Source organism: Salvia hispanica, chromosome 6 (assembly GCF_029641045.1).
Source record: "Salvia hispanica isolate PSC_SH4W2 chromosome 6, Shi_PSC_v1, whole genome shotgun sequence".
In the NCBI taxonomy this organism is placed as follows: Eukaryota; Viridiplantae; Streptophyta; class Magnoliopsida; order Lamiales; family Lamiaceae; genus Salvia; species Salvia hispanica.
This window is the reverse complement of record NC_142697.1, coordinates 36,569,774-36,596,748: the sequence shown is the minus strand read 5'-3', so window position 1 is coordinate 36,596,748 and position 26,975 is coordinate 36,569,774. Positions and strand designations below refer to the sequence as shown.

General features: G+C 33.1%; 3 protein-coding genes across 3 annotated transcripts; 1 reads left to right on the top strand and 2 right to left on the bottom strand.

Moving 5' to 3' along the window:
• Nucleotides 1-1,240: 1,240 nt before the first annotated feature.
• On the bottom strand, nt 1,241-1,978 carry LOC148923744 (cotton fiber protein). The gene has a single exon (XM_089059847.1). It carries the CDS (start codon nt 1,912-1,914, stop codon nt 1,411-1,413), a length of 504 nt encoding a protein of 167 aa, XP_088915973.1. The 5' UTR covers nt 1,915-1,978; the 3' UTR covers nt 1,241-1,410.
• A 9,014-nt stretch (nt 1,979-10,992) lies between these two features.
• Nucleotides 10,993-12,734, top strand: LOC125204372 (uncharacterized). The gene is made up of 3 exons (XM_048103022.2): nt 10,993-12,078; nt 12,227-12,308; nt 12,395-12,734. The coding sequence occupies exons 1-2, from the start codon at nt 11,290-11,292 to the stop codon at nt 12,296-12,298; spliced, it is 861 nt and encodes a 286-aa protein (XP_047958979.1). The 5' UTR covers nt 10,993-11,289; the 3' UTR covers nt 12,299-12,308; nt 12,395-12,734.
• A 3,845-nt stretch (nt 12,735-16,579) lies between these two features.
• LOC148923743 (uncharacterized) lies at nt 16,580-17,561 on the bottom strand. Its single transcript, XM_089060705.1, has one exon. It carries the CDS (start codon nt 17,412-17,414, stop codon nt 16,716-16,718), a length of 699 nt encoding a protein of 232 aa, XP_088916831.1. The 5' UTR covers nt 17,415-17,561; the 3' UTR covers nt 16,580-16,715.
• Between the last annotated feature and the right edge of the window lie 9,414 nt (nt 17,562-26,975).

Below are 26,975 nucleotides of genomic sequence, written 5' to 3'. Positions count from 1 at the left end.
CAAACTGCTCATTATCTAACTGCAGTTTCTATGTACAAATATAGAAGTAAGAGAAAGCAATGCCAAATTATAAGTCTTAAACTTTTTGTGATGCTATAGTAAAAGTATAACTATTTGGTGAATTAGACCAACCTAGTTTCCAACAAAGTGCGACAATCATGTCATTTCATGATCAATTGTACTAATTCAATTTTCATGATGCACTCACACACAGATCCCTTGATCTTCAACTTCAGTGTGTGTTTCTTCTTAATCCTAATAGATAGTGACCCTTCATCTTAGGCTACTACATCGTACACTTATATTCAATACATGGGACATAACAAGTGATATACTAGGCCCACATTAGTATGAGGTATACGCAAAAATACACAATAATGACTATATTTGGAAATTAATTGCATGTTACATGATTTTGGAGTGTCAAATTTATAATTTATCATTCCACAAGAAAATAATTCCTCACTCGCTAATGCAATTAACCAAGTGCCCTTTCGTGATCATAGTTTATTTAAAAAGAGAAGAACTTGAAACTATATTGAATATATCAAATACTGAATTTATTAGTAATAATCTACAGCATAAAAAGTAATGAATAACACCAAATAGCAAATATATCCATATTGACCTACAGATTGTGCAGATGGGCCTGAGCTGTCTACTACAGATTGCAGAAATTGAATTTTGCAATTTAAGTAACCAATTCTAATATAATAGGCCCAATTCGTTTAGGGCTTGCTAACTAAGCCACGAAAAATTACCAGCACTATTGGAGGAATATATAGTTTGGATATTTACTTATTTAAAGTGGTCATTATAAGCAACAAAAAGATTGGCCGAAATAATAAACATAAGATATCTATACCAGTTAATGTATGCGCAAAAATAATAGTACAAAAAAGAAAGCTTAAATGGTTCAGTAAAAGATTGAGCTTCTGTAGTATGTGGATGACATTGCCTCCACATAACGAACAAAACACATATAATTTTACATTAATATCTGTACTCCATTTCAAATATGAAGAGCATCACTCTTACTTGCAACGGCAGAAAATATACCTCATGGGCTATAACAGGCCCATTTGAGACATTAAAATGGATTTTGAATTTTGCATTTTGGCTCTTAGTCAAAACTCTTGAACCATCAACCAAATTCTCAAAATGGATCACTCTTTTCAAACTTCTAAAAATGGGTCTTTAATTAGTGCTAAGCGCCTAACATAAGCTAATGAAGCCCGAATTAAAAATGAAGTAACCACTCCATGCATATGATATTAAATTGCAATCACAATTACAAAGAATTTCTCCACGTCTTTATAAAATAGGGTGGAGACTAAAACTCAAAGCAACAACATAAAATAACAAAATCAAACACACATTCCCTCCAAAAGATATATAAAAAAAAGATGTTCAATTTAGAAGCAGCAATTGAGAATTGGATTCTATCCTCTGCCTCCTCATCTCTTGATAAAACCTCTGAATAAATATCTCCGCTCTCTCATCAACTGACTCGTCGTTATCATTATCATTTTGATCATCGTCTTCGGTCGATGATAACTCAGTACCAATCATCGCCATCTCTCCTGCGCAAACCAGCGACGAACTCAATCCCATTTCCAATTGATAAATCTCCTTATTCGATCCCATAACACTCCTGCAAATGAGCACCAAATTGGAGTAGAGCTTCCTCAAGCTCAATCTCCCGTATTTGGAGATTCGACGAAACTCGATGATGGGAGTGGTGGAAGGGGAGAATTCGTATTCCTTGGCGTAGGTGTAGTAGCTGTAGTGCTCCAGCAGCTTCAGCTTCTTCTTCAGCTTCTTTAGAGAGAGGAGTTTTCGGAGCAAGGGCTTTTTCAATTTGGCTAGTAGAATTAGGATTTTGAGCACAAGGGATGAGTTTTTGGTGGCCATTGCAGAGAGAGATTTGAAGTTGTAGTAATGGATTTGAATATGGAGCGTGTTTGAATTTATTGGGGAGGAAAAGGGGAATCTGGTGGAGCTAGGCTGTAAAAGGGATCCCACCAAGTAGCCGTTATTCCGCACCTTGCTTTCTAAGTTTTCAAATTTTCCATTCTACTTTTTTTTATTTAATTATTTTCTTAACTTCGACTTCTTGGATGGGAATTTGAGTTGTTTGTGCTGTTCTATTGCTTCTATGGATGTGGCTACATTGGTTTAGATTTTTGAATTCTTAACAAAATTGTGTTAAATAAATTGGAAAGAAAATCAAGTGCAGAGATGAAAAAAATAAAATAGGCTAGAGATGTAATGTGTTGTTTTTCGTAAAAAAAATTCACTCAATCATAGTTGGACGACGCAAAATGAAATACAACTCAACTACGTGTATGGATGATATTGACAGAAATTTGTTTTCTATACTAAGTTGGTTAGTTATTTTCTTTAATTAATAGAAAGCTGTCTAAAAGTTTGAGGGCTCTATTCATTAGATTTTAACTTGGCCAGAGAAATTTTTAACCGGTGGATTCATATTAAAAGGTTGTTGTTAAAGGGAATTTGTGGGAATGTGTTACCTCTTTTTGATATGTAATTTTACTTATCTATCAAAAAATAATACTCCTACTATTCCTTGTCTCCTTTTGACTTTCCTAAAAAAAATTACCGTCTCTCTTATGGGGTTATAATTTGTGTTCAATTTCGTGGAAGAATATGGTTTGATTTTTTGAATAAGCTACTTTAAGTCATCGGACCTCATAAATATTGATTGCAAGTAAATTTGTAGAAGCCTAATCAAAAGCGCTCAGCTCCGAACTACATTACTAATTATTATGTTTGCGAGGCAAGTTAATTAAGTGGGAAGTTAAATCATGGTTTTTGCATCGTTAATAGAAAAAAGTGGTCTGATTAGGTATTAGATTATAACATATGCCTTGTCTTTCAATTCTCCCATCGAGCTCGTTTTCTTGGATGCGACCTCTTAACTATATTTTCAATTCTAATGTTAGCTTAAGTTTTATTTTATATTTATTGTACTAGTATGAAGTAATGTATACAATCACATTCAAATTTTATTTCGTTATTCAGCACTTATTATTCTAGCATTGGCTCGTTAATAAATTTAAGAGGCCCTACTTTCGTACTTGTGGAATCTATAGTGATAGAATAACATAAAAGCCCATTTCATTTTAAAAAGCAAAAAGGTACTCAAATTACCGAAGTCAAATTCTTTACAATAATTTGCTGGGCAAATCTCCATAAACTTTCTACTCTTCTGGGACACTGTGTATCATTTTACCCTATAAAGAAGTTGTTTAGAATGATATCAAATTTAAATAGTATAAAATTAGTAAAATAGGGGATATAAGATTAAAAAAAAAATGAAAAAGTGCAAAAACATCTTAAATGTAAATACATGTAAGTCAAAAAAAAAAAAATCCATAATAATTGTTTTCAGGATCCACAAATGAATGCATAGCAAAGTTTATGCATATTTATATAATTCCTTGATTAATTAAATAGTTTTAGTTGGTTATAAATTAATTAAAGATAACTGTGTTTATAGTTTTCTTTTTGTTATGATGATTCCACTATGATTATATCTCCTTAACTGAATTGTTTTCAAACTATTGATAAATTAAGACTATTGTTTTAAAAATAAATACTACTATAACTAGCGGAGTCAATATGATTTTACTTCAATAACTTCAAAATTTTGTAGCTTACTTAAATTGTACTTACTCCGTATAGTATTACTGTATTAAGTTTTTCATTGTATTTGATTTTACGAGTAATATCTTTTAGATTCGTTAATGCTTTTTGCTGATAATTTCAGTTGCCAATTCAATATATATCCGGTGAAAGTAAAATGGGAAGAAAATTAAAAATAATAGTACAAAAATAAACAATGAGCACGTTTAACAAGTGAAATCTACGCTTGTGTATGGTTCTTATAGAATCCCAAAGAATATTGCTTCGTTTATAGAGAATAAACCGTGATCTAATTAATTTGTTTTTTTAAAGGTCGTCTAAGATAATAACTATTATTATTATTATTATTATTATTATTATTATTATTATTATTATTATTAAAATTTTAAACAATCTGAATTTTGGGTTCTGTTAATTTGGGTATTGTTCTCAATTACTAATTAAAGAAAATTGGAATTAAGAGTGTTATATTTTTGTTGTATTTCCACATAAAACCAATACATTTGCCTCCCCGGAATAGAGAAACAAGCAAAAATACCAGATACTACTATATAAATAGATCAATATTTACACCCTATATTTTATCATTACAAAAACATATTAATGTTTTATATAAATAGACAGTTTTATATTGACTAGAATAGGTTATATCTAATCATTAAAAGAAACCATTATTTATTAATATTTTTATTCTATATTTTCAAGGACGTGAAATTTCTTTATTTTTGATTTACAACATGCGTTTTTATTCTGATTTCAATATCATGTTTACATCTAGCTATAAATAAATAAACAATGGACGATTACTAATATATTCATTTTAATCTCTCAGATCATCAACGATCGCCAACAAGAACCTAAATGATAAAAACCCTTTTGGTTATGATTCAACAATTAAATTCCTTAATTGTGGCGGTCTAGTCAGTATTGTCCTTCAAAATAAGAGATTAGTTACCATTTAATAATTTATTAACTACTCCTTCAGTCTCACTCTAGATGTCCACATTATTAATTGACACGAAATTTTAGAATGAATTATTGGGTGAAATAAGTAGAAGAAAAAAGGTATTATTGTAGTTGAATATTTTGTGGAATAAGTAGAAAAAAAAAGTACTAGTTGAATATTTTAATAAAGAAAGAGGAGAGAGAGATTTATTTCCAAATATAGAAAATAAATATCTTGAGTGGGACAAACTAATAATGAAAGATGGTCATCTTGAACGAGACGTAGGAGTATATATTTATTCAAAAAGCTTATTGTGTGGGCTGAGGTCATTCACTATAAGAGCATCCACAATGGATCCCCTAGTGAGCGCCCTAGTGGTTGCCACATCAGCATTTCTTAGTCTGCGCCTTCTTTCTGCAATGGTTTCGCCCTTAATGTCTGTCCTATCAATTAAACTCAATTATCATTTAATTTTTAATATTATTACTCCCTACGTCCCTGAAAAATTGTCATATTTCATTTTCTACACTTATTTTGAAAAAATGATAAAAATAGTTAAAGTAGAGAAATGGTAAAGTATGAGCGAATATAATGTAGAAAAGACTCTTCTCTATATTATTATCTCTTTTACTTTACTCTCTCTCCACTTTAACTATTTATTATCATTTTTTCAAAACGAGTACAGAAAATGAAATGTGACAAATTTTCAGGGACGGAGGAAGTATTTTTTATTTTTATTTTAATTACTAAAATACCAAAATATATTATACTAAACACCAAAAATTTTAAAAAAACAACTATATCACCTAATTATAAAAAAAAACCTACATCATACTTAGCTAAAAAAAACTACATTACTAAACTAAATTCATAAAAACCTAACTAGTCATCTTAATTTAACTTCTGGCTCATAATCTTGATCATCCTCTCAGTCCTCCGTCGTTTTTCCGGATCGGTTTCCTGATGAAGGTTGTTTTGTGCATCAAGTATAAACCTATACTCGTACACCTCGCGAAAACCACCGAACTCCTTGATCGTTGAGGCCACAAACTGTGTAGATGGAAGAGGCGTAGCCTGCAGGGGAGCCGATCCAGACGCGGCCGCCTTCGCCTTCCCTTCGGCCTGGGCTTTGGCAGCCTTGGTGCCAATGGGACGTATAAAAGTAGACGTAGGCGTGTCGGAACTCCCTTCTGGCTCAGCGTTCAGATCCACACAGGAGATGGGCCGCTGCTAGTGTAACCGCAAGTGGCGGTGTTCTTCGTCCGCTGTCGAGGATCCAACCGGTACGTACCCCTCCGTTGAACTTCGTGTTGTCCTTCAAGATCGGCCAAACGTTGTAGAATTTGAATTGTCTGTACTCAGACTGGTACTTGGCCATCGACTTTTGAATGACATCCTTCATGCTCTCACTGTTGCCTCTTCCGTCCTTGTTCTTCGTATAGATATATGCGAAGTTGTTGACGTGGACCTTGAGCCGATCCCAACACTTTTGCAGCTGATCCTTGATCCGCTTGTACGCCCAACTCGGTTTCACCGATCGTATCTGGCCTCAATACGATCTGACATCCTACCCGAAGTCTGGTTGGACTGTATCGAATCCTCCGATATATTGACTCAACATTGAGCCACCTTTATGTACTCCTCCATCTCGTAGTCAGTACGCCCTGTGGCGTATTCTTCATTGGATGGGAGTAGGATTGGGACGAATGGTGTTTTTTTTCTTTCGCGCCATCTTCTCCTTCCTCCTCGGCGGCGGCACAAGGGCAGGAGGTTGCCCACAACTGGGCTCCATGTCCTCAACCCGATACGCGTCGGTGTTGAAGAACGAATCGAACTCAGAGTCAGAAACGTAAGTGAACCCTACAAATCCAAGAGTCTTGACCCGGTAGTCCTCGTGGTTGGGCCAACGGGCGGCGCCGCCACCGCCAAACATCGGCATATCGTCGTCGATATTATGCGGGTTTGGAAATTGGCTCGGATCCATTCTTGAAAGTGTGAAAGTGAGAAAAGAGAAGAGTAAGAGAGTGGAGTAGAGAGTATTGTGTGTAAGTGTGTGAAAAGTGAATGAGGGTTTATGGTATTTATATTGGTTTAATAAAGAATAAAAAAAATTACGAAATCCGCGAGATCGGGCTCGGGCACGTCCCTATAATCGGGCGCCTAAAATGGCCCGATCTCGCACCCATCGTGATGCTCTAATGTGGACTGTATACCAACCTTATTTCCATTTTTCATTTGTCAGTATATTATCTTCCAACTTATACACCTGCAATAGCCTGGACAATATATTCACTTTATCTTTTGACAACCATTTTGTATTTCTTTTTATTTTTTGTGTTTCAAATAAAAAGAAGTAGCAAAATAAAACAAATTTAAAACCACAATATGAAAATATTCGTGATATCAAAAAGACGAATAAGTATAACGCTAAAATAACTTAAAAGAAGCTACAAGCAAGTTTCAACCGTTATTACGTGACCAAATTTCTTTGATCATATTGGTTTGGAGGCGCGAATGAGCTTGTTCGTCATGCATTGTAGTCCTTGCTGCTAGAACCTCATTCAAGCCCGGTGGTAAACCTCGAATATGGACCATGTGCTCATAATACCACATACTGTAAATCCAAGAGGGCCCGATCAGTGGCCGATTTAGGACTGTCAAAGTCGCATCATCGCCGGAATTCATTTCACTCGAGTGAGAGAGGAATGAGTTAGGGAAAAAAGATGGGAAGGTGTGAAAAATGAAGGTGAAATTGAGTTATTTATAGAGTGGGAAATGAGAAAAAAAAAAGAAAAGAAAACCATCATCCGAGTAAGCTCTCGGACTATACATAGGGCGGGTGGATGGGATGAGGCCTTGTCGTAGGGATATCAATCGAGCTAACCCGTTCAGGTTTGGGCCAACTCACTCGGGTTGCCGGGCTATTTGGGTGTGGGCTATTCGGGTTATGAATTTTTCTGCTCATAAATTTTCAACCCTAGCGCTAACTCGACGGGTTTTGGGCTAACTCATTAGGCTATTCGGGCCTAAAAACTTTTAAAAATGATCTCTTGTATCAAAATTTTACTCTATGAGATGATTTTAGATTTTAGATAATTTTTTATTCTTAGTTTTGGAATCATATAAAATCTTCAAATTTTCATAGTTTTCTTCAATAATAGTTGGAAAGAAGCATTTCATGTCGATAAACTACAACATCAACAAAGATAAATCAAAATTAAATCAATTAATTTGAATTAAAGCTTGTGTTCGTGTCATTATTTTGGTATTGTTCATAATTAATTCTTTATAAAAATTTAAAATCATATCTTACATGAATCATTATTAAAATGATAAATATTTTGAGATTTTGATGAGTTAGTTCTTAATTTTGTTTTGATGGTGGTAAGACAATAGTGGCAAATGATGAGACGATGGAATAATGAGTTGATGTGAAACTTGAAAGTTGATAGTGTGGGATCAAGTGGAAAAGTGTAGAATGAAGATTGAAGAAGACTAATGATTGTGTCACATGAAATTATTAAATACAAAAAACCCAGAATTAATATTTTAAATTAAAAGTTGCAACCCGTCGGGCCAATCCGCAATCCGTTCGCGCCAACCTGTTTAACCCACCAAATCGTTCGGGCCAACCTGTTTAGCCCGTTTTATATTCGGGTTACAAAATTACAGCCTTAACCTACTAATTTTACCGGGCCGACCCACAAATTCCAGGTTGGATTGACATCCATACATTCCTTGAGGTGGGCATCCTTTATAATGGATAAAGCCCGGATGATGCAGTCGTTCGAACATCCACTGTAGTGAGTGCTCCTGACGGTTGACCCATAGTTGAGTCAAATGGGATTAGAATACTTATGTTATAGTTGAAAAAAAAGGAAAAGGATAATGATTTATTAATCACTTTTTCGTAATTTTGTACATTCGACTTAAATTTAAAATTGATCGAGTGACAAAATTTGTGTGTTGACGTCAATTTTTCATCCCTAAAAGGTATACATTCTTGATTCCTAGTATTCATAAATAATGTAAAAATAAGTATTTGACGAGCAAACCAATAAACCATTAGAATTGCATTAATATGAGTGTGAATAACACATAAATAGCAAGGGGAGTGATCAATTGCTAACTCATTATTTAATTGCAAACTATAATTAATTTAAGGTCATAGGATTTTAGAAAACGTGTGGTCTACAATTTGCCATGTGTAATTTTCGTTTTTATTAATAAAATATAAAAAACAAAAAAAAAAAACGTCAAATTAGGGTTTTAGATGAAAATGTCAATATAGTGTTTCGGAAATATCAACACAATGCTTTGAGAATGTCAACACGATGCTTTAAGAATGTTAACCCATTGCTTATATTGACATTCTACATATATTATATTGACATATTTTATATAGTATGTTGACATTTCTGCTTTACGAAAAAATTGAAAAATTTTCAAATTTTTTTTCAAATTTTGACGTCGAAACATATGCATATATGATATCGTTGAAATCCTTATAAAATTATCTTTAAGTTGATATATGTTATATGAATTTAAAGTTTTGGGATTTCTTTTAAAAGTTAGTTATAACTAAACATGTAGTAAATTGACATTAATACCCCTATTGATATTTTATGGAATTAATCTTATGACTTTGTTGACGTTTTTTGTTGATCGTATTGATATTTCTTGGTTGATGATCTAAGCCCTTAATTTGAATATCTAATGGCTATTATTTAGTTGTAGTTAACAATTAGGTATTGAGTTAGCAATATAACACTCCCCTAAACAGCAATATAATAAAAATCATAAGCATAATTTTTGTTGCTAATATTATGGTATGTTCTATTTTAATTGCATAGAATTGATGCTTATTCATGCTTTATACTCCACCTATCCTATAAAATTAGTTTTTCTTTTTTATTTTAGGGTGTCCCACAAAATTAGCCACCATCTATGTTTGGCAACTTTTTTTTCTCTCCTATTTTCCATTAACAATCCTACAATCACTTTTTCTTTTTACATCTCTCATATTTTATCAATTTTATACTAAAATTCATGTATTTTTATGCGACATAGGAAGCATACGATAATATCACTAGGTTCACTAATGGTAGATGTAAAGAGCTGTAGTTTTGTTGTTGTCATCATGATTTTGGACCAATTAGAGGTGTCTATCAATTGCTGATTCACAGTGAAGAGGGTGTGTGTGTTTTGATCTTTGAGTTTAACTCTTCATGTGACATCAATTGAAATTGAAATTTTGTTGTTGATTTTTGTCACATTATGCCTATACCTACTATAGAGACGATCAATTTTAGAGTTTCACTAGTTGGCTCTAGCATGATACATCAGGTATTTTCAATCCTCGTTAGTTTGCTATTGTATCTGGAAAAATACTGAAACAGTGAAAATATCGATTTATGGTTCAACCAAATAAACTGGTTGAATATTCACCAGTTAAATTAACTTATTGTAGCAAATATATAATTAAATATATACTCCATCCGTCCCGCTTTAGCAGTCTCATTGACTTTTCTGTCCTCTTTTTGTAAAAATGATAAAAAATAGTTAAAGTAAAGAAATGGTAAAGTTAGAGAGACAATAATGTAGATAAGACACTCATCTATATTATTCTCTCTTAATTTACCATTTCTCCTCTTTAACTATTCTTTTTATCATTTTTACAAAAAAGAGGGCAAAAAAATCAATGGGACTGCTAAAGCGGGACGGAGGGAGTATTATGAAAATAAATCAAATGATTAAGAATGACAAATACATAAAGAAAATTAAATTATCAACCCTAGTAGATTTTGGGTTTATTATTAATTTGAAAAGTAATAGTTTGATGATTTTCTAAATATTAAAATTACAGCTTCAAAATTCTTGCATTTTATTAGAAAAATTACAAAAAAATGCAATGATTTACATGACAACGAAAAAAAAAGGCCAAAAATTTGTAGGAATACAATCAAATTAATAAGGATGGCTATTGGCTTCATAAAGAGCATTTGATATTTGATCTCTGAATTAATTTTCGTCTTTATACTTCCACCTAGTTTGTAAAAGCAAACTATATTCAATTTCATAATTACACAAATTAAGAGGTTGTTATGATCGAAAATTATATATGCCCTTCGAATTTAACACGCAAGATATGGATTGCTCTATAATTCGGATATATCTTGAATAATGAAATATTAGAAAAGAAGTAACCTTTTTTTAATCGTTATCAATCCGGAATAAATTTAATATTTATTTCTAAAAGAATCACATATAATATTCATGAATTGTAAAACAAGTTGACCCATAAACATAACCTAAATTGGAAAGGGAAGAAGCGCAGGAGATCATGCTAAAGTCGTGTTGGGGAGAAAAGGGATAGCCGCGCACCCAAACCATAGAGCGGAACTCAAAATGATTAAAGTTGAACGTTACGCGAGGCTCGGATGGTGGTGAATTGACGAAAGTAGCCTTCCACCTCCGTATATAAAAGTGGTTGCTTCCCCTTCCCGGCGATTTTCCCATAATTTCCTCACACCGCAAAATAGGAGATTGGGAGAGAAAACAAGAAAACGTATATAAGTATAGAAGCGAACAAACAAACCCTTGTTTGCTGAGAAATCAATCGAATTGAAGCTTGGGGATTCCCCGGAGTGTGTGTATTTCGTGAAGAAATCTTCATGGCTATGGGGACGGAACGATCCAAGGCGTTGCACAATTTCACGATGCCGTGCGGTCTGCGCTGGGGAAATCACAGGATCCTCCGCTGCATGAGGGTCAACTCCGACGGCCAGACCTCCCCGCTCCGCCGCCACGCCGCCGGATCCTCCGATCACCCAATCCAGCAGCGCCGCACCACCAGGGAGCGGGACCAGGACGGATTCGCGCACCCCTCCTACGGCGCCCGGAGATTCTCCGACGACGCCGGTGACGGAATTGCTGCGATCAGGGAGAAAGTGATGCTCGATCTCCAGACGGCGGCGGATAAGATGAAGGATGCGATTTTCAAGGACGGCCTCGAGGAAGGGGAGGTCTCCGCCTCTCTGCCGCCCCCGCCCCCTCCTCCTCCGCCGCCGCCGCTGCCGGCCGAGGGCGAGGGTTACTGCCCCTGGAATTTGAGGACGCGGCGAGCTGCGAGCAGGACGGCCGCGCTGGGGAGAAGCGGTGGTGGCTCATCCTCCGGCGGCGGGAGCGATGGCGGCGGCGGGAAGAGTTTCCGGTTGGATTTGCCGCGGGCGGCGGGATCTTCTCAGATTCGGGCGGCGGCGGGGTCGGGGCAGAAATCGCCGATGCATAGGAGTGACGGCGGCGGCCCGTCGGCGGCGAGCGGTGGGAAGAAGAGAGAGCGGGAGAAGTTCTCGGTGGCGCTATCGAAGAGGGAAATCGAGGAGGATTTCTACGCGATGGTAGGGCACCGGCCGCCGCGTAGACCGAAGAAGAGAGCTCGGATCGTTCAGAAACAAATGGATGTAAGCATCCTCCAATTTTTCAAATTCCGAATTGAACAAACTTCTTCTTCGCCTGATTTGTGTTTCATTGATCCTCTAAATTACGTGCATCACTGTTCCATTGATTGATCCAATTCTAACGAATTATTGAATTATTGAATTTGGGCAGACCTTATTTCCTGGATTGTGGCTCACCGAAGTTACACCAGATATGTATAAGGTTACTGAAGCTGCTCCATGATACTAAAGAGGTAAAATTGAAATCCTTTGCTTTCAATTGCAAGGTTATGTTGTTTGAAGTCCAGTTCTAGAGTCTGATTCATTGCTCAATTTGCAGTTTTCAATGGAGATAGGATTGTTCTTGCTCGTTACTCTGCTAAAACATGGTTGATTGTGCTAATATAGAGGCCTATTACACCAGCATTGTGAATTTCAGGTTCACGCCAAGTGCTGCATTCATTCCTCTTGGTGTTGAAGGGAAAGGTTTAGCTTCTTTGGGGATTCTGATTTTTGTTTCTTTCACTGATTATAATTGTTCATATATATGTTTCTTTTTTTCTTGGAATAAAGTTCACATAGTGGAAAAGTTGGTGAGGAGTTTTTTCTCTCTAGTTTCTCTTATTTGAACACTTATCCTTTATGATATATCCAATCTCAAAATTCTCGTTTTTAACAAATTGCAAGCCTTCCTTAGTGTCTTTTCCCTATTGATTGGACCCCCATTGTTGACGCATTTGGTGCTTTATGATATACTTAGTGATGATAGCCTGTGATTTATGCACATAGTTGCTCAGTTCGTATCAAATTTCTGAGAAATTTGATTGTTTGTTCCTGTTACATGTTAAGTAGTACTTGTTAGTTTGTGGGATATTTATGGATGTTAATTTGTGCTTGTCATTGGCATTTCTCATCAGAGATGGGAACTAGAACTCCTTTAGGCTTCAATTTCTTAGCAATGCCCATTAAATTCGACTGATGGAGAAGCCTCAAGCTTGTTCTTTTCTTTGTTTCCGCATAAACCCATCCTGATGAAACAGAGTTGAATTAGGCTGATTGACTGAAACTATTCATTCAAGTATTCAACTGTCTTTCCCAGCTACATATTTTGTGCGTTTGTATTGTCGATTTGGTCATCACCAGTGAAAGCTTCATCTCGGAACAGAAACATTTGCTGATAAGTTAGAGATGGACTTTCTGGTTCTTGAGAGTGAGTTTTCTTGATACTTCATATCTCTGTTTCTCCCATTTCCTTCCATCTTCAGGCTTCTGTCAAATAATAGCATTTTCCACTTTGATCCTAAGCCCTGCTTATGTTTCTTGGTGCATCCGTTGCCTAATTTTGCCTCTTCATTGATCTGTTTCTGCACCATTAGTAGATTTCAGATATCATGTTCTGAAATTAAAGCCCGCAAGGCAGAAGGAGGTACGTCGTTGCGACATGGCAGACCGTTGTAGGTGTTTTGCGTAACTTAAAAACATTCCCTCACACTGATTCTTAATTTGATGATCTTTTCGTATAAGATCACTATTCTGAATATTGAAATTTTGGGGTATAAATTTGTCTGTGTACTTTGGTTCCCGCCTTCCCTAGATTTGTTACTAATTATAAATTCGGATGCATCTTGAGTTGATGTGGTTGGATGTGATTTGTTTAACTTTAAAAGGAAAAGAAAAATATTTGGACTGGTAAAAATAAAATCAAGTCTAATTGGTTCGTACTTTTAAACCTAAAAAAACTTATGTGTCAATGTGAAAGAGGTGTTTTTAGTTGATAGTCTACATATGCTAGGAGTATTTATTTTGACTACTGGGAAGCAGTCATGCATTCCACCACTATGTCTATTAAGAGGTGCGCATTATTTTTTGCGTTTATTAGGCTAATCTTGATTCCCAAATTAATTATGTCACCTAATTTTGCTATCATTGATTGATTTATATCTTTCATTCCTAGTACAATTATTATTTGGTGACAGGAAATATGCAGTCAAGTCTCAAATAGCACTATTTTACATTGTTACTATTAAAGTTATTCGCAGTCGATATCCAAGAATGCGTTATCACCTAATAACAAGCATATCACTTCTGAAAAATGCAAAAAATATGAAGATATACATTAGAGACAAACCATAATTATTCAATATATTCGAAAAATTAATTATCGAGCTCGTTAGTTTACAAACCAGTTTGAGCATGATGGTGGCTGAACTCAGGATATGAATTAACCTGTAAGTTTAGGGGTGCCAAATTTATGTGTTAAAGCACATGATTATTTGAATCCCTATGAATGGAGGTGAGGTGCTAGTCAATATTATATGTGAAAGTAGAATTCAATTTATATACAATAAATCAGTGCAGATTCTTTTCTTTAGCGTGTACCGTTTTAAATGCTACGGACATTCATGTAGATTTGGGGCTTATTTAATGCAAATGAAAGCAACGCTAATTATTTCTTAATACTTAAATATTGGGCCTTGGAATGGGCTCTTTTGACCTCAATTGGGATTACCGTTCCAAGTAATTTTATTATTCTAAGGCCCAATTTATATTTATGTGTTACAGTTATGATGACTCAAAAATTGGCGAGAAGGTATTCATATCTGAGCTATCATGTTAACTCTATATTTCTCTCCTTTGTTTTGAACAAGGGAAAATAATTTGGAAATTTAATTTTATTGTCGCCTTAAAGAAATGAAAGATCTCACCATACCGGGGATATATTTGATTTAATGTTACTATGTATTGCATACTGCGTATTATGTTCCATTATTACCGATTCATTAGATATTCTTTAGATTGTATATCATGGAAAAATAAAAGCAAAGTTTTCAAAAATATAGTGTTTGGAAATTAATAAGAAAATACTAACGTAATCAATATTAAATTTAGTTTAAATAAAACCAATTCAATTCAATTCAATTTATGTAGATTTTTCTTTATTATTTATATAAGTATATTAGTATATCATTGTATTGGATGCCTTAAAAAATGTAACACACGATGTAACAGAAGAATCAAGCTATTTGGTGAAATATACGAATTAGTGACAAACTCCTAAATAATTATTGCCACTATATAATTGCCTCTCTCCAAATCGGAAGGAAATTCATTAATGAAAAAATACAGTACATTCAAATTCATACCGGAAATAAATTTTGTAGAATAAACCTTTTAATTGACCAGTCAATGTTGATGTAATTAATCATTCAAGCATAACTTTCTCTACATTGATCATTTTCTTTATTGACTTTATTCCATCCAACAGAAAAATAATTACTACGAAAATAGCCGGCCCTATAGATTTAGCTAATGTGGTATGCTAGGATTTTATTCATTTATTTAATGCATACTATTATAGCATATTATATCAATGATTATATTAACAACGAAAAAGAGAAGAAATAACCAAACGTCTTTATAACTAACTCACTTATCGGTTATCACCCATTCTTTACTTAAATCAGTGGAATTTCAGATTGCAAACCCAAGAAGTGAATGATACAGTAGGGGCGGCGCGCCGGCCGCCCCGGAATCGCCTTAGCCGCGGCGAACTATAGTGGAGGAAGCTTCCGGCGCGGCGTGGACATCTGGGATGGGGCGGAAGGCCCTCCGCCACTTACTCGCCGAGGACGCGCCGAGAGTCGGCTAGCCGCGGCGGTCTATTGTGCGGTGGGTGAGCCGCAGCGGTGCGATTTTGAATTTTGATATGAAAAGTAGGGTTTTGAATGGGTTAATTTTGGACTTTTTTTAATGAGGAAGAATATAGATTAATTTTGAGCTTTTTTTAATGGGTTTTGATTACTTTGGGCAAAATGATTTGGTTTTTGGGCATTAGTTTTAATTCTTTTTTAATAAAATTATTTTTTTTTTTCTAATTTTTTTGGCCAATAATTTTAATATTCATTGTAAAAATAAGTAAAAAAAAAAATAAAGTGAAATGTGGCCAAATAAAGCGTCCCCTATTGCTGTGGAAACTTTTTTTTATAGCCGTGGACAAATTAGAAGTGGCTGAGGACAAAAAAAAGTGGCTTGTCCGGGAAGTGTCCTCCCTATTGTGATGCTCATTTTTTTGTCAAAAGTTGAAGGCCTAAAACATGCAATGCTAGGTCAGATAGGCATAACACTTTTGCAATCATTGATCAGTACAATTTATTGGATCCCATTCAAATCTTGTCTTGATGTACAACACCACACAATTGAACTATACATACACATACTCACTTAAAAGCAAACCAACATATTTTCAACTAATCCAGAAAAGAAGCCCCCATAATTCAAAGCAAAGGGAAGAAAACAACAACTAGCTTAAAAGGGGGATTCAAATTAACCAAGCAATCATAAGAATCCTTTAAATTTGGATGCCCTTTTTCTTTTGGTTGCTTAGTTTTTAAGTTTTACTACTAGTCTAATTTCAATTATTTTATTTGCACATGAGCACAATTAGTGGACAAACACAAAATTATGTGATTATGTTCGATAATAAAATAAAATAATGAGTGAATAATTCTTTACATGTGACTGTGGATGCCCATAATGTCCAGATCAGTGGATATACAATAATTCAATCACAAGAAATATGTACATTTCACAGTAAAACTTTAATCCGTACAAGTTCAAAATTTTAAAAAAATGAAAATGAAAATGAAAATAAAATTATATCATCAATTTCTCTTCTTCTTTGATTTTTTACTGCAAAATAGAGAGCCGATTCCGAATAAACTTACAGTATAATTTGGGGCAATGTTCAAAACGGGAGTAATCCGAACTCCATTGCCGTACGATCTGCTCTTCCCCAACGACGGCTTATTGTAATGGTAGTATTGGTTGAGCCCCGCCGCCGCCGAGGTGCGCCGATTAATCGGCGCTTCCCGCAGCGAATTCTGCTTCTGCATCACTTTCGCCAATCCCGACGGCTTCGGATTCGGAACGGATCCCGTCGAGTTGCTCCGCGTCAGAAACTGCAGCGATCGAAGCAGGCCGCCGCGATCGGAGTTGACGCTGCTGCTGCGGCGGAATTGCCAGAACGATTTCGCGATCGGCTTCCCCTCTTCCTCCTCTTCGGCGGAGAGGAACTCGATGAGCCGCTTCTTCTTGGTGTTTTTGTCTGGATCGCAATCGATTTTTTCGATTTGATTGGGCGGAGCGGTGGTTTTGATCTGGACGGGGAGGATTTTGCCGTTGGCGAAGAGCTCGTCGGCGGAGGAGATTTGGAGGTTTTGGGCGAGGTATGAATCGAAGTCAATTGTTGGATTCAAATGAAGATGATTGTGCGATTCGATGGGGACGAAGTCGAATTCGTTGAGATCGTAGGAGAAGGAGATGCGAGGGCTGGAGATTTCAATGCAGACATCGACGGCCATTGTTTTGATGTGAAGGTTGTTAAGTGAATAAGAAGAGTTATGATAGTTAAGTGATGTAGATTAGAGTAATGAATTGGTTAGTCAAAAAAGGGAGATGGAAAATGAGGAGTGATGGTGATTTTGTGTCGAGTGGTGATGACCAAAATAATGGCAACGCTTCAATTTAAATAGCCACGCCCTACTGCAGGGAGAGAGTGATGACGAAAATAATGTACTTATATAATTTTATTTTCCGTAACTTGGTTTAATTTTTTTTATTCAGGCTGCATTGCTTTTAATTTGGGCTCTACTTACTATAATCGAATCAATTTTTTGAATTTATAACAACATGTGAAGACAATAAATATGTTGGAACCCGGAAAAAAATTCCAAGCATTAACCTACTATTACAAAGCCATAATAAAAACACGTTGATATCATAATTTTAGGAATGAAGTATGGTATGTACAACAAAGAATGATTATATTAGTGGTAGACATACATACGCTACTTGAAATATGTATGGTTAAAGAAAATGAATAAGGATTAATAAATGTAGTTTGAATTTTAAATTTAATAGAATTGCTTTAAAATTAGTTTTGTTCTATAGGAATAAAAAAGTGATACATGAAATTTATGATATATTTTCGTATGATTTCAAGCTTGATTTGAAATAATTATCCAATATTTAATAAAAACTTATTTTTTATGAAATAAGTAGATATAATATTTTTCTAAATTATTGCATAGTAATGTAATTTACTTAAATAAAATGATATTTATAGATTGATTTTCAATATAATTAATTTATTTGTGAGTATACTTTTTTCTTTTTCATTTCCGGCAAAAAATGGTTCTCTAGCGTTTGAGGCATAGATACATCAACTTGAATTATTGCATTTTAAACAAATTAGATATTATTTAATTCAAAACTCTAGTGATTTATTGATGTATTCGAACTGTAACTTGCGTACCAATAATGGTTTTTATTAGAGAGATTGGTATTACTAGATTTGGAGGGAGAGCAACAAAATATTCTAGATCCATCAATATGAATTAATTATATACGATGTACGTGTAAGTGAGATATGGAAATGAGGGGACATACACAAACATGATGGACTAACCTTATGTTAGCTAGGCCAGCTTAAATGATAAAAGTGATTATAATAAAATTACATTACAGTATACTATGATTCTATATTATTTCTAAAAGCAATTATTTAAATTTCATGCACGCATAAAAAACTCTTTAGTTTAATAGTTCATTGGGTGGGCTTAGAAATTAGTCATTAGAGATTGGACCACTTATAAGGCCATAGAAATTACTTTGATAGAGCCTATATTGATAGGTACTTTTACATAGTACTAACTTTATAGTAGTATTTAGATAAATTTAAATTTTTTATTAAATTTATAAAAAAAAAAAAAGTTTCGTGAGAGCTCTAGGCCCTTAACGCTTGTGCTTGGGTCCAGCCATGAGCTCACTAATACCTAATTCCTATTGCTTTTATTTTGGTTGTATTTTAAATTGTAGTAGTACATATTATAATAACATCTACCAGAACCAAAAATAACTAATACTAGTATTCAAGTAACAATGACTAATTTTTACATATATTATTATGATTGTGATCACTTCTTATATTTTCCATGGCAAAATGACTATCTTTAAAGTTGCACAAAATTAAGTGAAAATAGCTAGCTGATGTATGGAAATTGGAAAGTAAAAGGTTTTAGGTTGTTCTACATTAATTTACATACATAAATTAAACTCCAATATATTATATACAAATTAGACTTGGAAAAGCATGGTGTTCAGTTGTCGTAATCTAGGAAAATTATCAAAAATTCCAATTCTTAGTGCAAAAGCATCGCACATGGTGTAACAAGAACAACACTATGTCTAGTATATTGTCTGTCCAAGCTGGACTTTTGCACATATTTTTTAAGCATAGTCATGTTACTTGACCCCTCTAATCACATTGTCTTTGGGAGACATCACTTTAAACATTTTATTTCTTCTACAACAATGATTGATATACTCCAGTATAATATGGTTTTATGCACAATAATATAACGAGTGTGCTCATCCTTCATCCTTGTCATGATAAGGAAACTTCCTTGCTCTATTAATGGATCAGTTTGTATAGATAGCCAAATGCTGCTTCCACGAAAGATATTGATCTATATATGTTCAATGTGATAAATATAATTATTTAGTTTGAAAATATTTTTGAAGCTTATGTCGATCGTATCGACCTAGCTCAATTTTGATAAATGTAATGATCCGAAGTCCATTAAAAAGTAAAAGGAAACAAGTTTGATTGACAAGATTAAAGTAATATATTGATCTACCAAACTGATTGGAATGATAACATGTATATATATAAGTACTAGTATATTTTAAGACCCTTTAGGTTGTGTATGTTGCACAAGATATAATTTTGTAATTTAATTTATGCATCTTACATATATGAGTATGCTGTAAAGGTTGACTATATCCAACAATATTATAATTTTACGATCATAGTATATGTTAGAGTGAGATGGAGATGTGAGCTGCATTATCATTACTGTCTCATATAAATTTATTTTGCATTACCCCTACAAAAAGGAAAAAGAAGGAGAAAAAAAAAAGAACATAGATTTTGTCGTTTAATGCTTTTTATCCATTTAAACATGTTATTTGTTGTGCATCATTAGATCTTGATCATGATTCCAATTTCCATAATCATTTTCTTGATTGATATGAGGATAGATGATCGTGTTCCACAACCAATCATCTGATCACACGTGCTACTTCCAAAATGTACAGAGGCACATATAATCATGTTTGAATTCCATTATTGCAACCATGTCACATTGAACTATAAATTATTACTACTCCTATCATTTACTTTTTAATTAAAAAAAATTAATGATTATATATGAAGACTTGAAATCCTTTATAATTAATTTTTAAATAAAAACCATTTTAGTAGGAGCAATATTTGCACTGATTCGTTTTACTATGTTCCTTAATTTAAGGGACATAATTTCTTCGATAGCTAATCATATACAGTAGTGTTATTATCACATACATGCATGATGATATTATGTTAGCCATATGGTGATGTATAATATTTTCTCACCTAAAAAAGTGTCTTTTTGTGCCATTTTAGTCTTATTAAATTAGTTCATTTTTTATTTTGAATAACTTTTTCTTCACTCATTACACTACCAATAATGTTGATTTTAATATCTAATAACATTACTTTGATTATTTTTTTTCCTTTTCTTTCGTAGTTTACTAATTTCACATTAAAATTCATATTATCTTAAATAAAATTATATGCAATCTCCTGCAATAAGGCCAAAAAAATGCAACAGCGTCATTTTGTGGTCCTCTTAGGTATGATCATAGATAACTAGACTGTAAATACCAAAGAAAATGCCCAAAGTGGGCCTAACAAAATTAACGTTGTATTATGGGCCTCACCAACTAGCATTGTACAAAGTGGGCCTGCAAAATTTAATTGAGGAAAATGAGAAACCCCACAAACAATCTAACTCATTATTTATTGTTGTTGAGATCAGTTAAAGCAATTTTATTGAAGATCTTACAATATTTAAGAGATTGTGGTTGTGCCTTTTTACTGTTTCCGTGAAAAGTCTTCCCTTTAATTTCAAATTACTTAAAAAAGATAAAGTGGAGGAAAATTAATTTTGAAGCTGTTGATTTTGAACCAAATTTTATCCCAGCAGGAAACATTTTCTATGGAATCCGAAAAGGAAACTTAGCGTAAAATCTCCTAAGAATTTTCGAAACTCACGTGCACATTCTTTAAAGACAAAATTTATGGATATATTTTCTTTTCATTGATAAATTTCGATATAAAAAATCACAAGTCGCATTCTTAGTCCCGACATTATAAGTAGAAATTTCCAGTTCGAAATTTGGGCATGACTTGTGTATTAAAATAAAATTTTAACAAAAATGTTATGGATTTTTCAGTTTAAAATTGTGTTCTGTAACTAAAGTACTTTAGAAATGGAAAAGTAAAAGACAATGTGGTGTCGTGTCGCAAAAATTTAAACGGGAGATATAATTAGTTTGGAGTTTACTTTTTCTCTAACCGAAAACTTCGTACAATTAATTTCTCAATCAAGAATATGATGCATTTATTTAATTTTAATAATAGTTGCTAATTTTTTTATATACAAGTGGCTCTCTTTTGTTTCTACGGAGTAGAATATAAATCGTTTAGATTCTATCAGATAACTATTTAATTAACTTTTCTTTAGGAGTCATAAAAATTCTAAATTAGGCCACCAATCTGCATGAATATTTGTTTCCAATTTCGGCAGATTCGAACCATTGAAGCATTATGACTATGATTAATAGATATTTACAAGAAGCTGATCATCATATGTTCGATGATGTCAAGATGATTGACCTTTTGATAATTTCAATTTTAAAGTGACAGTTGCTACAACATATTCTCCGATGGAACTTCATTTTTATGGTATTTTATCCAAGAGCTAACAAAAGAGCACCATATGTAGTGGGAAATGATAGAATTCACTTCAAGTGACCCCTACTACTAGATCTAGATGTCATTCCTCCATCATAATCTCATTCAACTTTTAATAATGTCCTCACGAAAATTTCCTGTCCCAATGGATTAAAATTATATCACAAATATCACTGAACTATAAAAATTGATTAACTTAGTGGAATGTATTATTTACAACTTTTAGATGTGATCAACTAAGAAAAAAAAAAAAAAAAAAAAAATCTCAAGTTTGAATGAACTAATTTTAGGTTTCTTGATAATTGGAATCTAACTTTCCGATTAATAGACAATTTCTTATTACCCCCATTAGTCTTTGGATATGTGGTATAATCATGTTGGAGGGACTTTTGCATTACTTCTATATATTTTTACCCTTTTAACTATTTTTTGAGGAATGGGGAAAAATTGTCCATTGACTATATATCCACTAATATGAATCATTCAAAGGGTATCTGGAACGATATTAAATGCTTCACCGGGTTCCTTCTTTGTGATTTTGGTTGTAATGAGTTTTTACTTATTTTTATTATTTTTCTTCTTTTTCTATTTTATTTATTTTTTTATTCTCTAAATATAAATTTGAAATAAATTAGTTATAAAAATCTGAAACTGCAAATCAATTAAGGAAATTTAAACAATAATGACCAATAAATATGTGAATCGACAACTAATGAAAACAGCAATTCCCTTTTGAATGGTGAAAATTGAAAGTAAAGTGAATTGACTGTAACCAAAGTCACAAAGAATGTAACCGAAAAAGTATCTAATACTATCATTTTAGGTTCCCTTTAAATGATGCATATTAGTGGATATATAGTCAATAGACAATTTGTCACAATTTAAAAATATCTAAAAGGGTAAAAATATCCGGGAAGTGTGATGGCACTAATAAAATTGTCCATGTATCGAAAAGGTTATATCTCAATTGTCCAAAAACCTAAAATGTATAGTTCACTCTTTTAAGTTTAGATGCTCGAAAATTGTGTATAGAAAATGTGAATACACATATATTGTAGAGAAAATTAATATACGAAAAAAAAGGAACACAATCTCCATTGATCCATGATGAAATGGAATATGCGCGTGAGAAATTTGATGATTGCAATAAAAGGAGAATAAACATACATATAACATATTGATTTGATAGAAGAGTTGGATTGGATGCTGGATGGATAATATGCCTCTGATTTCACATGAAACCTTAGCCTGAGAGGATGATATGCCCCCATTAGAATTCTTCTTTTTTCAACGAAGTGACTACGCACACACGAATATCCATCACCTTAAATATATTAATAAAATCATCTTATATTTATATGCAGATGCTGATTCCGTCATTGAATCACGATTCATAATTAATTGACACCTTCTGTGTAGAGGATAAGATAGCATTAGCTTATCAAATCAAATTTCCAATTTTAGTTCATTTATTAGTTTAACGCCATGTTTAAGAATTGTCAACCATTGTATAACCACTTTAAATTCGAACCTAAATCGTAAAACAAAATATAGTCTTTAATGTCTATGTTTGATTTGAAACCTAACAAACCGAATTTGCTAGTGTTAATAATTCGTTTAGGGCATCCACAATGGTGGCCCTCTTGGGCATGCCCAAGCCACCATTTTTTGGGCATGCCCAACAAACTTGACCCTTGCCCTCAAAACTTGGCCACCACAATGGTGGCCCTCCGGGCCACCATTTTTTTTTTCTATTTCAACAATTAAAATTGTTTTTATACATTTTTGGTATATTTTAATATTCCTAGAATAAAAATTATATGCATATAATAAGTAAAAAATGTATAATTAAAAAAAATGCATACTTTAAAAATTACTTAAAACATTTGAAATTTTTAGGGTTTAGAATGGAGGAAGATAAAAAAAATGGAATGAATATAGTATTTATAAATATAATTTTCGAATTTAAAAAAAAAATAAAAAAAAATGGAAATTCGGTGGGCAGGGCCGCGGCTCTCGGCCCTTGCAGTGGCGGGCCGAGCCGCCTGCCCAAGAGCCTCGGCCCGGCCGAGCGCTCGGCTCTCTCTCGTCCAACCCCCCCGAGCCGCGGGCTGCCCTCGCCTCAGTAGTGGGGGGCCGCGGGCTGCCCAAGCCCGGGCCGAGAGCCGCGGCTCCCCCACTGTGGATGCTCTTAGTAGTTCTTCTTTTTAAATTTTGAAGGTTTTTCAGAATACCCAGAAGGGAAATCAAGGACGCGCGGAGCCAATTTAATTTGGTTAGGATCGGCGAATTCTCTGTACTCTGATTTTCCATAGAGTGAAATGCTATGATACCTAGCTTATGTGAGCATATATGTGAAAATCACTCTAATATGATGTACATTGTTATTTGTTTTATTTTATATATTTATTTTAATTTTAATATATTAGGGGTAATATATAAATTTGCAATTGTTAATAAAAATCCAAGTTCAATTATAGAGAAAACGAATAAAATAGAATTTTTTTTTTTAAAAAATTTTATACGGAGTAATTAGAAATGTCAATAACAATTTGTAATATATTAGAATTAACTAAATATATTAGAAATGAATCACTCACAAGGAAGGGTTATCCACTCTTATATAGATAACATAGGATAATTACCAAGTAGATGTAAACAGGATTTAAGATATTTAACACACACCCTTCTTATATACGAAATGGATAAATTTGATGTTAATATATATTTAATTGTATATATGTTGCTCCCAACCAATATTTTCACATGTATTAATGTACTTTTAGTCAGCAGAAAATCATGGCTTCCTCCACTTAGGCACTGCAATATAAACATGAATAGTAAAATTACTCACCTTAAATAAATTTCGAGAATGTTTTGTTGACAATATTTATTATTCTGGAATTCATGAATTTAATTATAGGGAATCTAGAATTACATAGAAGAGGTTTAACCATGATGTCAAATCATGTCTCGTAAAGTTGTTTGCAAACTATATTGACGTAAGAATCAAACGCAGAGTACGTAGTTTTTTACGTAAGAAACTAAGAATTAAGTTAAAGTATTCGAGAATATAGCTTTTACTATTAAATTTAAGTGTGGAATGCGGGGGAGGATCCCTGCTGTGGTGGAAACACAGCAGGGGCTGCTGTGCCAACTAAACGGCACCGTTTAGAGTCAATTACTACACCCCTTTCCATTATCTATTTAATTAGTTACGGTACTTACTTTTACTACACCCTTTTTCATTGTCAAATTTTTTTATTATGCTTATTTTATTCAATTACTCAAGTTGCAACTTTATTCTTCCCAAATAGCTTCAATATATTTTAGGTGGTTTACGTTGAATAATAATTTTCTTCAAATAACGATTAATTAGAACTACATTACAATTTATGAATTATTTAATTTACTATTTATAGTTTCATAATTTTCTATTCAGTTGCATGATCATTTAAACTTTATCTATTAACTATTAATATTATGATAAATTAATGCAATATTAATAAATTATTATTTAATAGTATTAGAGTTGTGATAGCAATTGGAGGTTACCAAATTCAAAAAGTCATTTATATTAAATTTTATTAATCTAAATCACTAATTGTATTATTCCTTAACTTATTTTTAGGTTAATATTGTTGAGAGTTAATATCATAAGGTATTTTTTTGGACTTCTTATTGATTTTATAAATTGAAATATAAAATTATAGTAATATTTTAATTTTTCTTAGTTGTCTCACATTGCTAAAAATAAAAATTAACATGAAAAAAAAAATCAAATATGATAAAACAACAATATAACATGGTCTCTTGATAGAGTGATGTTATTATATTTGGAGTGTTAATTAAAACATGTTGATGTATAAAAAATGATACTATGATTTTTTTTCATATCATACTTTTTAAATTTATTTTGTTATATTAGTTCCAATTTCACCATTATGGAACAATTAGGAAAATTGAAATGTTATATTCGATTAATTGAGTTCCAAAGTTATGGAAATGGCCAAAAATTCAATGAAGAATTATAATTTAATAATATTTATCCCTAAATTCAAAAATAAAATGAGTTTTCAAATTTGATAAATTTTTAATCAAAAATATATTAGAATTGTAAAAGCAGTATTCAATATATAGATATTACATTTATATAATACTCGATATAAGTTAAAATAATTTTAAGTGATAAGATTTATTTACTAAAAGTTAATATTCCACAAAGTATGATTACTCCTATGTAAGTAAAATCAATATTCAATATATTATAAAATAATTGTGATTTAACCGCCTGTGTGGGCAATATAGTAGTGCAATATTAACTTAAACCATTGATCACATAAATCATGCAGCAAGTGAAGTTAATTTAAAAAGTAATCATGTGTAAGCTATTATCCAAAATATGTTGAAGCTATTTGGGAAGAGTAAAGTTGCAGAAGTTAATAAATGAAAAAGTAAGTACAGTAACGAATTAAATACTTAGATAATGGAAAGGGGTGTAGTAATTGACTCTAAACGGTGCCGTTTAATTGGCACAGCAGCCCCTGCTGTGTTCCCACCACAGCAGGGGATCCTCCCCCGTGGAATGCTTCACAAAAGAGAGGGTAAAACAAATTGGTCTTTACTCTTTAACCTCAAACTCGATTTCTGTCGCACTAACTAAGAAAAAATGATTTCGAATTATTTCTCCATATCGAAATAATGATTAGACAACACCTTCATCTTGTGATGTGAACATTCACTTCAAATGTTGTTTCCACGACTGACTCCCCATTTTATCTTTTCCATACCACTATTGTGGTCGTGAATAATACTTCAATAGTCGTCTTTCAACACACATATGGAGTATATATTGTGTAATAATCATTAAAAATGTCTATATTTTTGGAACACTCTCTACGTCAATTGTTAAATATCTTGTGGGTTTTGAGAAATACGGTTAGTATAATCGTGTGAATCCTAATTTTATATCACTAGTACGTACTCCATATTGTCATAATAGAATATAAATATAATTAAGATTTATCTATAATACTTAATTAAGTACTGTAGTAAAATAAAATGA

Bases quoted from the DNA above. Each gene is read 5' to 3' on its own strand.
- LOC125204372 (XM_048103022.2), top strand. From the start codon at position 11,290: ATGGCTATGGGGACGGAACGATCCAAGGCGTTGCACAATTTCACGATG. The intron at 12,079-12,226 runs GTAAGCATCCTC...GAATTTGGGCAG, and splicing joins TCGTTCAGAAACAAATGGAT to ACCTTATTTCCTGGATTGTG.
- LOC148923744 (XM_089059847.1), bottom strand. From the start codon at position 1,914: ATGGCCACCAAAAACTCATCCCTTGTGCTCAAAATCCTAATTCTACTA.
- LOC148923743 (XM_089060705.1), bottom strand. From the start codon at position 17,414: ATGGCCGTCGATGTCTGCATTGAAATCTCCAGCCCTCGCATCTCCTTC.